The sequence below is a fragment of the Paralichthys olivaceus genome, chromosome 3 (genome assembly GCF_024713975.1).
Source record: "Paralichthys olivaceus isolate ysfri-2021 chromosome 3, ASM2471397v2, whole genome shotgun sequence".
NCBI classification, from domain to species: Eukaryota; Metazoa; Chordata; class Actinopteri; order Pleuronectiformes; family Paralichthyidae; genus Paralichthys; species Paralichthys olivaceus.
This window is the reverse complement of record NC_091095.1, coordinates 18,225,172-18,243,875: the sequence shown is the minus strand read 5'-3', so window position 1 is coordinate 18,243,875 and position 18,704 is coordinate 18,225,172. Positions and strand designations below refer to the sequence as shown.

The following is an 18,704-nucleotide window of genomic DNA, read 5'->3' as shown; positions in this document are numbered from 1 at the left end:
TATCTGCCTGCTCTGATTGAATCAATGGACCAATTATCCCCCTCCCAATATTGATCACCTAAAAAAATCTAACACAGTGCATTGTAAAAATGTAGTGGAGTAGAAAGGAGATATTTATTGATATATCTAATTAAGTAAAAGTGAAAAGTACATACAAATAAATCAACTTAAGTGAACTACAGCTACAATTGCTTTTACTTAATTACAGTAACAAAGTAAATGTACTATGTTACAATTCACAACTGATAAACATCCATATGCTTTTCTAATAAAGTGAGAAAATGCACTGCTAAGCAGCCTCTGTTATTCTGTGGGTCCAAGTGGTGTCTGGTTGTTCTTGTTAGGGGCCATTTTTGCTGTTTTTTTCTCTCTCTGTATTTCTCATCCTTAGACTAAAATCGTTCACCCCGGCAAAGAGATAATGTCGTCACATTGATATATTCAGAAGTGTAAGCCAGACATATTGGAAGAAACTGGGTTTGGGATTTAAAATACGCCTGTGAGCAACATTGCAGAACTCCATAAGAAAGCCTGAAGTAAAAGTATGAAAAGAAACCTCATTAAATGAAGAGTGATGAATTGTAGAGAGGGGGCAGCTAAAAAAAATCGACAGTGAGTTTTGAAACTTAAAAACAGATCAGTGTGAGCCCCATGGCTGTTTTTGGAATAAAGAAACTGGAGACAATAACATGGCAAGTCTTGATTCCCCTGAGTAAATGTAAAGCATTAACAGCAAAAACTATTCTGCAGCATTGGCAATATTTTATTAATCTATCACCTGATAGGACCAATATAATATATATATATATATATATATATATATATATATATATATATCCTCAACTTAGTACATGACCAATTTTCTTATACAGCACTGTTGAATAATTGAGCAGAGACCCACTTCATCCTTTTCATATCTACAGCACTTCAGATGAAACATGAGGCAGCTCTCTGAGCGCTGTTGTTAATGACAGTGTGAAAAACACGGAGCAGATTCCTGTCATTTAGTTGGTCTGTCTCACAGTGTTAACCAAGGTGTGTGTGTGTGTGTGTGTGTGTGTGTGTGTGTGTGTGTGTGTGTGTGTGTGTGTGTGTGTGTGTGTTGCAAAAATCAAGACATGTTCGTTCTGGCTTTGCTTTCAAATGCAATTCTTAGACACTGAGAGCAGCATATGCGCCAAACGGCTAATGAGTTTTTATTATTATTATTATGAACATGGACCGCATTTTCCAAAGCTTGACACTATCACTTAACTGAGATGTGTCTCTCTGAGTTGACTCACTGCCAGAAATGTTCACCCGCATATCTACATCCCAAAGACATTTTATCTTTTTTCACAGTAAGAATATGCCTGGAATGTAAAATATAGCTAAAACAACCTTGGTTACACAATTGAACTGTAAATGATTATGTAACATTTACTTGAGTAAGATCATCTATTTTTTTTTTTTGGTTAAGGAAGAAAGAGGAGTTATAAAGTTCACTTATGCTCTGTATCACCAGTTGAGCGTCGTTTGAATGTTTAAATACAAAGTTGTGGCATTAATTCTTTAACAGCCACCATGAAATAAAGGAGCAGCATAGAGAACTGATTAATCATTAACAGCCAGTGATGCTGATGAATGTTGTCTTAAATAAACAGTAGTATCCATAAAATTAAATGTGACTGGGAACGGAGGAGAGGTCACAGTGTTTGCTACTTGTTCATTGTTGTCGACCATATTTACAGGACTTATTAAGAGTTTGAAGCTGAAATAAAAATTTCGGTGCGACTAATAAATAGCTGAAAAAAAGAAAATGTCTTGGCACATTACAAAATATGTTACACAAAGTGTATTCACTTTAGTTGTCATTGTACAAAAAATACATACATTTATATATAAAAATGTCTTTCCAAGCGTGGAGATCCCACCAGAGAAAGTCTTTACACTAAACCTCAGCTGCCATGTTACAGTGTGGAAATGATAGACAGTGCAGGAAATTTGCGCGGAGAACCAGAGCACCTATCAAAAGAATTTATAATGTCTTTTCTGAGAACCGTCTCTCTTCAGATGTACACCTATAGAAAGATAATTAGTGCACTGGCATTGGCCTCCGACTGAATCCCATAACTCAGCAGAGTCAAATCTCTGACTCATCGTTTATGTATCCGAGACCATCCAGACTTGAAATGTTGGCCATAGGTGTGAAGTGGTGCTCGCCGTTCCCTTTGAAGTCCACAGTAGTGTGATTATTATTGGCTGCACAAGTGCTCCCAGATTCAGGCCCCAGAAACTTTACCTCTGACGTCCTGTTCTGGATGTGCATGTATTCGCACGACGTCTTCCGCTTCCCCTCACTCTCACTGGGGCTCTGGAGCACCGGCGTAAATCTAAAGCACGCCCAGCGTCCTCCACTCCAGATGTAAAATATGACCCCCATCAGGCAGAGGCAAAGCAGCGAGAGCAGAGCCACGGCCACCTCCAAACGAGTCACTCTGCCAGTGTCGCTGTGCGTCTCCGGGGACGACGGGTCCTCACCCTGGTTTGGCACCAGAGCAGTTGTGTTCAGAGTGTGAGAAGAGTCCCAGGAATTCGTCACCTCAGTGCCAGGAGTGGTGCTGTCCCCCACTCCCGGGTCAGAGTAGAGCTTTAAACGATAAACCGCCACAGTTCGGTTGTATGTTCTGCCGTTTATCTGCTCCACTGAGTCACAGGTGTAAAGACCAGCGTCCGATTCAGAGGCGCTCAAGATGAGGAGGCCTCCGCCGTAGATGTAGTATTTGTGGTTGGAGTGAAGTGTTTGGTCGGAGAAACGCCAGACGACCTGTGCCAAATTGGAGTGGAGCTGGCAAGACAGCTGGATGTTGTTCTGTGGGACAAGGGTGAAGTCCACAGCTGCAACTGGATCTAAAACACACACACACACACACACACACACACACACGCACGCACGCACGCACGCACGCACGCACGCACGCACGCACACACACAAACACACACGGTTGGTCTCCCTGCATTCTTATGAAAACTCATCCAAAGAATCTCCCCAGTGATGCATGCAAACAACACACTGTATGTGAGCATACCTGGTTGAGGACAGCGTGAGACGTCTCCCTCCTTCAGACTCTGCATTGCACTAATTGAGGAGGGGGGTAAGCTGTGGACCGAGGAGCAGCGCTCAGTGGAAAAGTCCCAGGCACAGTACGGATCCCTGGCCAGGATGCAGTCCACACATGTGTCGTAGCGGCTGCAGTTACTGACTGGCATCTGAACAGAACCAAACTCTGAACCTGCGTACAGCAGACCCTACACACACACACACACACACACACACACACACACACACACACACACACACACACACACACACACACACACACACACACACACACACACACACACACACACACACACACACACACACACACACACACACACACACACACACACACTTAATGTGTAAAGTGTCTGAGTGCATATGAAGATCTACATGGAACTAAAAACAGACGAACACATTTGAGGCTATATTGACCCTAATGAAATTGCGTTATAGATTCAGGTTGTAACCAGTTCAGCCATTTAAACATTGAGCAATGGTGAGTTCTATATGGAGAAACCTGCACAGAGCATTATGTAAATAAATCCTGAAGGGGCTTCAGATTAGTGTCAGAGCTGCTCCGACAGACGATGTCAGAGAGATCGATAATTGATCGTATTTACTGAGAAATTATTGTTTTTCTGACTTGAAATGTAAAACAATCGAAGCCTCTTACTAGTCTGTAAGTGGCATTAAGTGAAATTTGCCCTTAATCTGATTATAAAATATTTTCCATGAAAGAAATCGGTAAATGACCACAACTTCTGATCAACTTCCTGAGCTAACTTGGACATAAGTTACCTTGGTGGATGAGAGGCGCAGGATGCTGATTGGCTCATGGTTCTCATACAGTTGAATCTCCTCAATGATGAACATTTCCCCAGCGTAGTTAACAGCCTTCTGAACAAAACCATTTTCTATCAGGAGACAAAAATTCATAATAATTAACGTGTAATAAAAAAAGAAGTAAATCATAGAAAAACATTACAAACAAACACCTTTGCCCAAGATCACAGCTTTGATGGGCCCTGTGATTATTTAGACAAAATCTATGCCAGTGAATGAAAGAGGAACTGATTGAACAATTGTTTTAAAAACATAAAGCTTATGTGGCTTCTGTCAACAACAATCTAATAAGATTTATGGTTTTCTGTCTTTCTCATCGTGGTTGTCACTGGTCTGAAGTGGATGAAGTCATATATTACTTATGTTGCCACTACTGTCAATCAAACAACACCCGCATAGTCCATAGAAGCAGATGACTTTTTTTTTATCTTAAACTCAATAATTAATATTTTAATTTTTTTTTTCCAAACTTTGATGAAATGTTAATGTTATAGAGAACTACTAAAATTTTCAGGGCTCCATGTTTAATCATCTAGAATATTCATACTGGAAAACTAAGCTGAGGAAGACCCCCCCCCCCCCCCCATCAGCTCTGTTGTTATGCTTTGTTATATAATGTGCTTTACCAGTGCCAATAAACATGACGGCGTATCTCTGTCCGTCCAGCGCCAGCACGCTGTCCACTACAATCCGAGTCAGCAAAGCTCCTCTCTTGACCAGCAGCGGCCCTCCTGTCAGAGGACCAACAGCCTCGTCCATGAGGGGACGGTCTCTGATGAACTGGAGGGTTTTGTCAGGAAGGTCCAGAGAGCGGTTCATCCCCATTTTCTGTGCCACATTATTAATGCACTGCAACACATAACCACAGTTAATGATTGTGGGGTTTTTTTCTTGTGGATTTGACTCATACGCTTTAAAAATCCAGCATCACTTCTGGCTGCAACAGTTGATACACTCACCGCTCCTGGTCTGGGGACTGGCACTTCTCCGGTGTACATCACCCACTTCACATGGGAGGTCTCCACGGCAACGGGTGTCTTGAACTTTCCCTCATTGAAAATATTTCTGATATCAGAGACGCTGTACGCGCACACAGCAGATACCTGGGAAAAACTCCTGGAAACACCCAATCAAACACATTTGGTATAATAACAATAATTATAACTATATAAATAATATTTATAGGGCACTTTTCAAAATCCCCATTACAAAGTGTTTTACAGTGGTGATAAAAAAGTATATAAACTAACACAACTGGTATATTTGACTAAGACTGGAGAATAAATGTTTAAATCTTGAATGAATACAAATATTAGGTGTTAAATACCTTATATCAAAATAAATTATTTAATACAAACTCAACACCCAATGATTGTGTGTAAAGACACTTTGTTGTTTCTCCAAAGTGACTTTCTTCTAATGTGGGGAACATGAAACCACAGGATTTGACTGTATTTACTCACGACTGCGGCGTGAAGACAGCATAGAAGACACTCTTCCTCCAATCCTCGTGCTTCAGCAGGAAGACATCCTGGACAATTGGGGGCAGGCTGGGTTCAGGGAGGGAACAATCCAGACGAGCTTTCAGAAACGACGTCCATTTCCTCTGCAGCGTCCGCTGGCCGCCCATATCCCCCTAAACACAGAGACAGAGCACTCAGTCATGTGCACATATTCCCTTCAACAATAACAAGCAGACCTGCGACAGGGATCTCTAAAGATGATGATTATTTGTCTCGAACAAATAATTACTTTTTATAACCTCCACGAGGAGGTTATGTCTTTGCCTCTGTCTGTTTGTTTGTTTGTCAGCATGATTAAGCATAAAACACTGAATGGATTTCCATGAACCTTGGTGGAAAGATGGGACATGGGCCAAGAAAGAACAAATTCAATTTTGACGCGGATCCAGATCAGGGGGCAGAGCCAGGAATTCTTTTTAACACTTCGAGAGGCGTTAAAGAAAGAAAGAGGCGTTTTCAGCATTTACGCCAGTTCCCCAGAGAATAATTCATGGATCTTGATTAAAAAAAAAATCGGACATGAGGAAACTTATATTTATGTGTGTGTGATATTTGCTACCTTGCAGACACGGGCCACTCGTGACACTGTGACTTTGCTGTAGAAGTCATACTCCATGGCGTTCTCGCTGAAGAACAGGTACACCTTATCATCGTCGCCATCTGAACTGTCAAAACTCTCCCCAACAAAGTCCATGTAGACAAAGTTTGGCTCTGAAATCACAAAACATGAAGTCAGGATGAATGCAAATAATGCAAAGAGAAACATACTTTCTCGAGCTGCAGTCATTACCTTCTAAACTATGCACTTCATTATATAAAACATTAAAAGGACAGAACTTTTTTTTGCTGCAGAGGAACTCACCACTGAGCCAGGAGCTCTTAAACTCAGTGCGGAGAGCCAAGTTTGAACTGCGCAGAACCACAGGCTCGGAGCCCAAGAAGTTGATGGATGTAGCAGAATACAGGTCATTTCCTGTTAGACAGGAACAAGAGTTAAGGAAAAAGTTCCTGGAAATCAATTATTCACATGAAGTTAGAACAATATCTCGTTTATATGGCAACTAATGAAGTGAACCGCCTCTTTTAGTGCATGTGTTGAGTGAGGAGGCAGCAGCAGCAGCAGCAGAGATATTAGATGTTACATTTATAGCCTGGTCCTGTGGTCTTTAATGTCGGCCCACAGTTATCTTTTTTTTTTTTTTCAGTTGGTGCACTTTGGGTTCAGCTTTATTCTGTGCTTTGTTCCCTTTGGCAGCAAACGTGACTCAGACACTCACCAACCATGAGGGAGGAGTATCTCTGGAAGGGATCAAAAGGACACTTCCCCTTCCCCTCCTCCTGCTTTCCCTGCAGCCTCAGCTGTCCGCTGACAAAAGTCTGTCGAAAAACAAGAGGGAGAGAGAGCAAAGAAAAGAAAGACTGAGCCATTTTTCACACTCAGATCTTATCAAGATTCAGTACATTAACTATCTACACTAATGCCCACCATTTACAAATTCAACTAAAGCCAACCTTTCTCCAACCTGTTATTTTAGAATGGAACCATGCAGATGCTAGAGATCTGCTTCAGGAAATAATGAACCTCAGGTCTGCTTTTATTTCTTCATCAAATTTACATTGTTGTCTTTCTGCAGTTGAACATAGGAACCGTTCAATTCTCCATGGTGATGCTTTCAAGTGTGTTCAGTCCTCTGAGGTTTGAGCTCGCTGCCAAAATAAACCGCAGTCATGAGCCGCTGCGTGTTGATGAACAATGAAAACCCAACAAGACAATAAATAAGCAAACACTGACTGCATGCATCACAACCAAACACACTGTAGAATAAAGGAAAGAGAATGCGGTGACACTTTCACAAGAGAAAGGATGTGAGTTAGTCTAATAATTCTTTAATAATTAACAAACACACACCGACCATTAAATTAACAACAGAAGCATTGTATAGAGACAGCAACTTGTAACCACCGTTATCTGCATGACTTAAGATAAATCAGGGGATGTTTCTTATCGTCAACACATCACATGAGGAAACCAACAAAGAAACAATGCTACAAGCCTGTTCAAGTCTGTGTAGCCTTATAGACTTCACAAATCCCTCTATTCATCTACTGTACAAAAAGCAATAAAACACTTTTTTAGCCACACCATTACATGTATCCAAGTCCCCTCCACACGCACACACAGAGTTGTGTCTCCAAGAGTTCAAAAGACTTTACATTAATTTACTGCAGACTTACTTGAAGCTTAGCCATAGTTATTACTTGCCTAACCTAAACTTAAACCTAAACATAAAACTCAAACCTAACCTTAAAGCACGTCTTCACCTTCAAATGTAAGTTTCATGTTTACGTCACGATTTACAGAAGTTTTTGTGCCTGTGAGGAAGACAAGTCCCCATAATGATACTGTGTAAGCAGATTTAGGTCCTAACATCATCCCACACACGCAGTTGTCCTCGCCGAAATACTAGTCAGAATTACTTTCATCCACAACTTAAAATAGTTCCAAATAAATGTCCTGTTTGCTCCTGTTTGAGTAGTTCAGTGGTAGTAGTAAAAACTACATTGCCCAGTTGTGTTGTGAAATAGTTTAACCTTTTTATAGAACAATATTTTTGGGACATTTGTTAAGATTAAAAGCTTCAGTAGGAACACATGGACCACAGACAGGATAGAGAAGTCAGAAATAATGAGTAGGAGTAACACTTTGTATGTTTTTTTTCATGGCATTTGTTGACAATAAAAAGAATAGAAGTGATTGACTAACATATAAAACTAACTGCACAGACCTAAAACTGGCAAAACTACTGAACCTAATAAGTCTTTCATCCTCTCATCAGTGACACTAAATTCATCTGCTAATAAACAGGGTCAGATTTTTTAAATCCTCTAATCTAATCATATATTCTACACTTACCATATAATCACAGGTGGGGCTAAAAGCATTGGTGCCACACACATACATCGCGGTGTCATTCACTCGGTGCAGGGTTCGAATGTAGTTGCGGCATTCCACCTGCAACAAGATCCAGCCCAGAGAAAACCAAGGTCAGAGCTTTGTTAGTTCAGCCGCAAAAAATACAAACATGCCACAAACATATAGTGACTGCCCGGGATGCCAGGAGTCGAACTGGGGACCAAGAGGTCAAGGCTTGTTCTTCTCATGCCTTTATTTGGTCTGTCAGTACGAAGCTGGTACTACAGCACTTCAAAGACTTGAAAACCCATTCCCCTATAAATGATTTACAAATGCACAGAGATAAACTGCGTGGGGAGTAAATCGTTCTCAGTCAGGAGTCATCCTTAAAGCCTGTGTTCTTGCCCCAGACGTATGAGAGTTAGCGTATGGGGGCTGTGTTTTGAAAGGTGGTAGACAAACCTCAGCGTGTTTTCCCTTGTAAGTGCACTCCCTCTGCTTCTCCTCGGTCACTCGCCAGTACACCTGCATCAACACAGAGAGAGTGTTTTGTCAAAGCACGCAGGGACGATGTCGCAACCCCCACAACAGCATGACAGCCGAGCTGAATTCTGTTTACACTCGCACATCAGTTGATCTCATGATCAAGACCAGTCAGTGCTGCAAGCAGGGACAAATTCCTCTTCCGCTCAATCAACAGACCACTGTAGCAGGTTCAACAAGACCAGTATTCATAATATACTCTCTCATGCAAATACCCACAGGTCAAACAGACAACAGTGGGGAACGAGAGCATCCAATGTACGGTTTGTAATCTTATCTTTGACCAGAATACACTGCAGTTAACTGGCAGACGGCCACCTTATCGAAAAACACTGGAAGTTGACAGTGACAGATTCACAGGGAACACAGATGAACTGATTTCAGCATCATGATAAGAGCTGCAAACATCTCTCCAAATTGTTAGTCATAGACAGAGGTTGCGTTTTACATGATACTCAACCCAGTAGAAAAATCCCAGGGGTCCTAGAATGATTGAAAGAATGACCATGCAACAATATTTAGTTATGCTACACAGAACTATGCATTTGTTCAAACTTTTTTAGAAATGTGGCGTTTTCCTCAATTTACTGGGCCTCTACAAATTGTTAAGTCACATCAAAATCTCATAAAAGTAAAAAAAAAAGATTTTATTGTATAAATGTGTGAATGGGTAAATGTGACTTGTATGATACAGCAGCAGTTCCCTAACTAGTGGTCTCATGACACTGAGAGGGGGATCACAAGAACTTAAATGAAATCTAAAAGCAAGTGGGAATAGCATATACTACCCAGAACTATTACATAATATTAAGTCATAAAAAAAGTCAATCAACTTATTTATATAATTAAATCAGCCTTTTAATTTTCTTGATTTAATCTTAATTTACTTATCTTGACCCTCTTGATCTCTATGACAGAGTAGCAACAGCAGAACCATAAGAAACATGTTTGTGTTTTTTTAGTTCAAATAAATATTCCTGTATGCTTCAACCAACTCCAGGGATAACGGGGGTTGCTGCTATGAAGCACTTGCAGTGATCAATAAGACAAGAAAAGCACAATATAAATCAGTCGAGTCTGTTGAATTTAAATGTGGATTCATGGGGGGGCCTTGGTGTAGGTATGAACTGTACTGGGTGCCATTCTAGTTGTAATCTGTAACAAGAACCAAATATCATGAGTTTATCAATATATAGGAGCTCTGCATTTACTTACCGCAGACTTTCTCACTGAGATGTCGTCGATGTCCAGAGCATATATGGCCTCTCTGGCCCCCAGCAGCAGTACGCCCAGGTCGTCTCTCATCAACATAGTGGAGTAGTTGGAGATCCCCTCCTCTCTGAAAATCTTCAGCTCATCTGAAGAGGAGAACATTTGAATCAACACTTATATTTTACTCTCATATTTTTAGCTGCTGCATTTTTGGAAAAGCGCTTCAACAGCAATACCAGAACAGAAATTCATTTGAATTTAAAAAGCGTGTCCCAACCAGAATATATTCCAAGCATCTGGAGATACTTGTTCATGTATCATGGTTGAAATATTCTGCTAACAATTCTGGTGTTTACTGGTCCATAGCAGGAGACGAGGCACTTATTCACCACAGTGAGAGTAATGTCATTATATAGTGTAGAGGCGGTGAGACTTAGTGACTTACTCTGATATGGGACAGTCTTTCGTGGAGCACAGTAGTGAGTGTTGAGTGCACTGAGTGCAACATGGAGCATCAATCCACAGACGATGCTCAGCGCTGAGAGAAGAGACATGGCTCAGAGTCCAGGTTTGTCTCAGTGTGGAAGAGCTGCACGATCCAGCTCTGCCACCGCAGCATTAATCAGAGAGAGAACATGGTCCACGGTCTCAGTCCAGACGTTGTAACGCTGAGGGGACGCCGCTGCCCCGGACATGTGCAGCTCAGGCACGAGTAGTGTGTTCACAGCAGTTCACGCAGATCTTCAACCAGGCCTGTAGAGTGCAGCTCTGCCTGCTATGAGTGTGAGTCAGTGTCCTGCGTGGTGTGTATCTATGTCGGTGTTAGCCTCCAGCGCAGAGCTAATGAGCTGCTGGTGTCTTCTCTGGAAGGAGGAGCAAAAGCCATTCTGTCCAGCTACTGGTGAAGGATGCTGGAGGAGATCATGGTCATGGTCCCACTCTAGAAAAGACATGAAAACATTTATGAATTAAATGTTCAATGAGACACATTGTTCTGCCTCTGCCATCTTGTTTTTTTCCACTTTTTCTGTTTGATGAATCTGGGTGATCATAACGTAGAGCTACAGAGAAAGGTTCTGATAGTCCTGTGTCTATAACAATGCTGCTGCATCTTTGTTGCTCTAATTATCTAGTATTTGCATAACTTCACAGTGTGACAGTCAACAAGAATGAGAAAAAGATAGACTAAGATGATCATTCTCATCTTTCTCTAGAGAACAACCATAAAAAAGTATCTGACTCTTTAAAGGGAAGAACCAGAAAACATAGCATTGAACTCAACAATCACAAACAGAGAGGTCAAGCTGAGATATCTTGAATTTTAGGCCTTTGTATGCAACGAACTCCAAAAACAATGAATCCTACATGTCCCATAATGCAACTCAGGAGCATCCTCAATTAGACCCCAGGTTTTTATGACCCCCATCAAGTTTATGTTTTCATCTTCTTTTGTCTATAAATTATCAGGATTATGCAAAAACTACTTGACATGAACTAAGAAAGAAACCATCCATCCTGGATTTTTTTCACTCTCTTTAACGTTGCAAGATAAGACGGTTTTTTTAAATGTTTCTTTTTTCATTTATTTCTCAGAGAATAATTCATGGATGTTGATGAAAAAACCCAAACATGTCCATGGGACTGATATCCATGTGTATGTGCAATCTGGTGCAGATCCAAGTAAAAAATATGGATCTAGTGAATAAAAATGTGGTTTCATGAGCGGACAGTTGGTTAGGAAAAAAGTTTTCGACCTAAATGAACAACCCAAAATGTAAATTAATGTAAATTATAAGATACAAAAACAGAGTTTAAAAACTGTGAGCAGAGGGATGGTGACTTTATGCTTTGTTTACTTGCTTACTGGTTTTCAAAAGGGGTTTGTGAAAAACAGGCACAGATAAGATTTTACTGTTACACCAGAGAAATCAGCATCACTTAACAGTGTGAAAAGTTGTGCAGTAAACAATCAAGTTCACCGCATCAATTCATGTTAGTGACAATCTGCCGAGTGCCACGCTGCCCCCCTTCTCTTCCTCCTCCACTCTGTCTCTTCCTGCCCTCCTCCCCGATAAGAACCTGCTTCCTCTGGGCTCAGCGGGGTTCAGGCAGCAGAGGGGGATCAGCTCAGGTTTGGGCATGCATACAGATCACAGTAATTCACTGCTTTAGCGCCCCATCCCTACCCAGGGATTCATGCTGAATTGAGACTTCACAGCTTCTTTGGCGAGTTTCTAACTGTTTTGACTGAGTGGCGCAGCCTCATTCAAAATTCATCAAGGCACTTTTTTTTCCTCCCCTCACAATAACACACAAAGCATACTTAAGAGCAGTCTCACAAGGTAAAAACTATACTCTTATCTTTTTGCTTCAAAGCAGCAGCATCCCACAGTTGCTTTGTGAGTGTTATTTAGATTTTATCTCCAAGAGGAAAAAAACCACAGCAGATCTCATGGAGATGAAGCCTTTGAAACGTCCGCGCCTGCTGACAAAAACCAAAAATGACAGCATCCAAATTTCCTCGAGAGGCTGCTTGTTGTTCACTCTGAGCAACCTCGGGTTTGAACGGTGGATTTTGCAACAGGCTGCCGCGCTCCTACCTTGTTGTTACTTGACAAAGCAGGACGAGCCGCTGCATGTACAGGCCTCATCTGTTATAAGAGCACCCCCCCCACCTCACCTCAGCCTGTGGTTTGAGTGCCACAACTGGACGGAATGACTGAGCAGGTGCTTTCACAGTGTGTGACAGATACTTCTACACGGTGCAGACAGGCAGGTATGGCTACAATAATAAGAGAAGCATGCAGCAGTTGTCCCTGCTCTCTCTACCTTTGTTTATCCAGGGTCAGGGCACATGTCACACACTGACATGTGCATGTGTGTCTGTGTGTCTGTGTGTATTTTGGGGGTGGGGGGTGGATGGGTGAGCACTTAAGGTTTTTACAAGTCTGCTGTACACAGCTCAGACCATTGTGCTTTGTCTGTTAGTTCATTCACACTTTTCTTTTTCTTTCTCTTATGTTTTCATATTTACATTCGGACTAAGATCATAAAACATTTAGTATAAAAAAGAATCTTTCAAGTGATTTTAAATGTTTTTGGCACAACTTCTTTAACAGTGGTTAGTAAACAATTTATCACCTCTGCCATGGAGGTAGATGGATGACCATGTAACTTGGTGGAAGGATCAGGAAAGAGCACATTAAATTCTGGTGCAGATCAGGGGGCAGATCAGGGATTGGTTTTTTTTTTAATTTTCAGCAATTTTTCTGGGAATAATTCATGGATCTAGATGAAAATAAAATCTGGCACATTTAGGGGAATGATATTTATGAGTGTGCAGCTTTATTTAATTTAAGACGACGGTTGGGCCTTGGTAAGTGATATTCTAGTTTAAAGCTGCATTAACTGTTGTTTCTGGCCACTTGGGGGCAACAGAATAAAATGAAAACAACACTGGCATAGTATTATCTTACACTGTAAGATGAATATTTCCGCCTCCTGTTTACACACGCAGCAGACACTGAGCAACATTTATGTGGAGCCCAGTGTCTGGCCACCAAACAAAAATAAGCCCAATATTTACTCTCTATTTCACTGTGCTTAGGTCCTCACCAGCTCCTCAGGGAAAACTGCTCTTTAGCCGAGAGGTGTTGATAGATGGTCACCAGCTCCAGTCTTCAAGTCTCTCTGTTGTTTGGTGTTGAACAGGTAGTTTACAGTAGGTTTATCAGAGCTGAAGATAAACAATGAGCTATGAGAAGCTAAAGCTCTTCTCTGAACTCTGATTCACTGTGGGTTTGTTGCTAATAGCAACAAGTTCCATACTCACTTTTGAAAATCACCACAATTTAAATAAAAACAGTGGTTAGTGCAGCATGTGTGGAAAAGGGGGGGGGGGGGTCAGTTTTAATAGATTAGAAGATAGCCCTCATGGTCACTAAACTGGCATTTCAAGCGTTTTAAAAGAGAACACCAATGTAAAAGCCACAACAACAAAAGCCACACAACGGAAACCGACCCACAATGGCAGACTGACAGCAGGTGGTGACAATGAAAAAAGCAAAGTGTGACATCTGCAGTTGTGTTGTGGCTTTTGCAATTTCCAGTTAATGCCCTGGTGTGATAATCCTGGGCCACAAAAGGTTTTGGTGTCAATGAGACTTTTACCTGGGTAAATTAAGAATATATGTATATGAACAACAGAACCAGATTATGAACCACAATGACATTTAGAGTAATTTGGTCCCATGTGAAAAGAGGCAGCGCATCACTGTCAAAATCCATTTAGTCAATGGCTTATAGTCTTAATACCTGCAGACTTGATGCTGTATAACAAAGCTGCTTATGACCCTTTGTTAATGACACAGCTTTATTAATACTATAGGTCAATAACTATGGGGCTACATTAACAACAGCTTCTTGTTTATTGATTTTTATCTATTAGTTAAGTCTTCTCTGTAAAGTGACACAATTTCACTCTACTTCTCAGTAGGGCTGTGCAATAATATCAATAATTTTTTATCAATAGAGATAAAGAGTTTTAAAAATAGTGCAAGGATCATTGTGGGTGATGAGAAGCATCCTCTTGCCTCCTCATTTAAATTGCTCTCATCAGATTGACACTATTGCCAAACTATATTTTCTTTAAGAAACAGATTGAAAATATTCTGTTTTCAACAAGCTGTTAACTTCTTAAACAAACACAAAAATGATGATGTTCACCTGGTTTGGATCAAATGTCCACTTCTGTAAATGCAGAGCTGTGTCATGTAATGTAAATCTAAGTGTATTGTATGTGTTGGTTATGTCTGTTGATGTTGTTGCTATGGTGTAAAAAATACTTAGTGATTACTGCTGCAAACCAATTTCCCAAAGGGCACAAATAAAGAATCTATCTATCTATCTATCTATCTATCTATCTATCTATCTATCTATCTATCTATCTATATTTGTGAAATGTTTTGCTGTTTATCAAGTGTTTGTCATTTTCTGCTCATAAACCACAACCACAACTTAAAATAAATACTAATGGAACATTTAATATTTGGCAATAATCAATATCGGTTGATACATTTAAAAAAAAAAAAAAACTTAAACCATATTGTCCAGCTCTACTTGCTGCTCAGGTGTCAACACTCTGTTCTTTCTCACACCTTTGGATCTATGCTGATTCCAGTAAATCCAGCAAAACCTGCTCAAAGATCAGTTATTAAGCACACAGCCGTTTAACACAGCTCTATATTCTAGATAGAACATAGGACTTGTATCCCTTGACATTGCAACTCAATGTCCACCCCATTGTGAGATTATACAACATCTGAACACGCACCTCATTAAGATAATTAAATACTTATGACTGATATTGTTTGGGTAGAAGAGAACAGGTTTTGCATGAGGTGAACAACACAAAAAAAAACACTCACACTGACATGTGAAGCACTGGTTGCATGTGAAAACAAGCAGCAGAATGAGAAGGTTCAAAGGCTGCACACGAACTGGTACAATACGATGGAGAAGGCCTACAGCAGCGTCTCCAGAGACTCCAACCACTTGAAGCACGGGGGATATTTATAGCCTGTTCAGGAGCTTCCACTGTATCTACAACACCCCTACGATGGAGTCTCACTACAATTACATGCTGCGTACAAAGTAAAACCCCAAGCGTGCACAGACAGGCACCCTGCTGTCATCACAATGAGTCATAACAAATCCAGATCCTAAAAAGCTGTGTGAACAAACAGCTGGAGTGAACTGTGACTCTGTGAGTCGAGCATACGCCCATTCGTGTGACAGGCGTTACGTTGTACTGTACGAGAAGGCCTCCTCCTCCGGGCTCCAACTGATTCAGTCGAACGGCTGACTAACTTGTCTGCAGGGTGAGTCACAGGTTGGTTGGTTGACTGCTTGCTGCCAGTCTTCTTACCCATTTCAGTGAAATTCCATCATAACTGGTGAGCTGGCCGTGATACAGTATTCCATCACATGGGGCCTAAACAGGAAACCAGTTGTGGGAGGGTGCTTCACCTTTGACACTTCTCGTGTCACCAAACTCTTGTTGTGAAACTTACATTGGAAAACACACCCCAGTTCAGCACCGGGTTATATTTTTAAAAGCTCAGATGGTCAAAAACAAACTGCTCTTTTTAGCATAAGGACAGTAGCTTACCGCCTTTTTTTTTTTTTGATGCGCAGGCGAGTTGTAATTAGCGGAAAACTTTACTTCAAAAACATGACGTGTGTGCAGTTTTCAAGCCTGTCACAGTGTGCATCATTAAGCAAATGGAAAATGACCACTCAAAGCATGTAACACAACTGAAGGTGACAAGCAGGCAACAGAATAAAGATGCAACAACCTCAACAACCTGTTCAATAAGGTGGTTGATCCTGCTCTGACAAATTACTTCTCATTGATGAGACAAGTCTGGTTGAGTGTAAACGCAAGCTTGAATAAGCACGCACACACAGGCAAGTCCCAGCAGGAGTTTGGCCACAAAAGGAAAATATGAACAGCCCAACACGTCTACCTGCTCCACCAGTGATGTGTGACAAGTTCACTGACACAAAGAAACACCCAAAAAACAAAACTGTGTTGACGACTTAAAGCTGAAATCAAAACAACTGTTTCCATCACACTGAGACAGACTCTATCTATATTTAGTTTGCAATCTGGGATAAAATAAAATTGGAGAAGCTGGAACCGTTTTTTCATTTTTCAGTTTTTTCCTGAAACATTAATCGTTTATTTAAAAGTCATCAATTATCTTATTGTAGATCAATTAATCTCTGCCACTTATTTCAGGTGTAGTGGTGAAAGAATGGTTGATTAATAGTGCAAATGTCTGCTGTGACCCATTTCAGTGTTTGTGGATAACGAAACGACTTGATTGTTTTCTCGCACCTACAGATCAAACCTCCTGCTTCATGGGATCAGTTGCCTATTAGGTCCTCAAAGTAGCATGGGAGCCGATCATGTGAAAAACAAAACCATAAACATGTCTCTCCTGTGGTGTTTCTCTAATGTTAAAATTCTAGTAACTACCCCTCCGATCACGAGCACCTGAATGAAATTTATGATTTAAACCTCTGCAATTTCAAAGAAATTACCAAAAGTGTGTCCAAAAGTGGACACACACAAAGTGTGTGAACATTTTTAAGTGAAGCATAAAAAGCAAATGTCAGGTGAGACCATGGGGCTGGTGGGTTATTTGTGGTGTATAGCTGAATCTGGGCGATCCCCCTGTGCAAACCCTCTGCAAGTGTGGTGACACTTTGTTCTGTAGATCTGCTTCCTCATTCACACGCATGTATCATGAGCTCTGATTCTCTTAGACGCTCAAACTATCACTCTCAAGGGCTGGGTGATATGGCCAGTAATGATGTTAAGAGCTTTAAAAATCGTATCAGTCTTATCAGAAATCATCACGATAAATGTTACATTTTTATTTCTTTTAGATTTAAAAATATTTTTGCTCTTAACAAAAGGTTGAGGTTTTAAACACTTGACTCACCAATGCAAATTTAAGGTAGATCAATAATATACCTTCTCACTTTGTGTACACATTGCATATTCATTTTGATATTGTTTAATCACCCAGCCCCCCAACTTTAGAGTATCTAGTTACATTCAGTCATAATGCGGACTGTTAGTTAATGATTGATGAACCACTGATTTTTAGATTACGCAAGAATATAAGCATTATCAGAAAGGTTTACCAATTAAAAGGTGTGCCACAGTTTGTGTCTTTACTGTATTCATTTATGTGTTTATCTGTTTGCCTTTAAAGGTCTGGAAATCCAATGTTTCAACGGTTGGTTCTCCATGATCGTACATTTAGTGAAAGTAGTTCAGCTTGTGGTCCAGACAAATGTTCCCGCAGGATTATTTTCACCTCACACTCACTCCCGTGTGTGTGTCCCGAAGCTGCACCGTGCAGCGTCCCCAGCAGCCTGACGCCGCCCTGGATCAGCGACACCATCTGCGGCGGTGGTGGGTGAAGTGTGTTTGTATCCTACTACTGCTTAGTCTGCCTTTCACCTGCTATTATTAGATTAGGATCCTTTAATCTTGAGATAAGACAGAGAAGTTACACAGTGCTGTTTGTCTGCATGCACCCCTCTCAGCCACGCAGGCTGACAAGCCCCGTCCTCCGTGGATAACAAACAATCATTATCCACCGGGACAAACCTGCGCGCAAACAAGTCCGTGCGTAAAAGTCAGAGGAGCGGCTCATGTCTCCCTCACTCACCGGGGCTGAGCTGAGCTGTCCGGGCTGCGTGCAGCAGAAAACACCCTCCAGGCTGCCGTTGTTCTCCTGCTCCACCTGTAACGTTCACTCCTCATCTAACTCCTGCAGGCTCAGATGATCCTGCTGCTCCCTCGGTAGGCAGCGCCTGATCATGTGACTTTTGATTGGAGCTTTCCTCACGAGCGCGCACTCACTTTGCAACCAATCACACGAGACCGCAAACTGAATTCACAAATAATGATTTTTAATTATTGTCATCATCATCATTCGTCTGTGAGTTACTCATGTTGTAGGGACCTAAATCGCTCTACACATTATTGGGATTTGTCTTCCTTACG

At 41.1% G+C, this 18,704-nt stretch overlaps 1 protein-coding gene across 1 annotated transcript; it reads right to left on the bottom strand.

Annotated features, from left to right (window-relative positions):
• Positions 1-1,171: 1,171 nt before the first annotated feature.
• Positions 1,172-18,506, bottom strand: LOC109625391 (semaphorin-4E). The gene is made up of 14 exons (XM_069522310.1): positions 18,367-18,506; positions 10,563-11,057; positions 10,121-10,263; positions 8,825-8,887; positions 8,363-8,461; positions 6,726-6,825; positions 6,311-6,421; positions 6,008-6,159; positions 5,389-5,561; positions 4,885-5,041; positions 4,552-4,774; positions 3,881-3,996; positions 3,069-3,288; positions 1,172-2,889 (listed from the first exon to the last, which is right to left on the bottom strand). Exons 2-14 carry the CDS (start codon positions 10,669-10,671, stop codon positions 2,123-2,125), a joined length of 2,433 nt encoding a protein of 810 aa, XP_069378411.1. The 5' UTR covers positions 10,672-11,057; positions 18,367-18,506; the 3' UTR covers positions 1,172-2,122.
• Between the last annotated feature and the right edge of the window lie 198 nt (positions 18,507-18,704).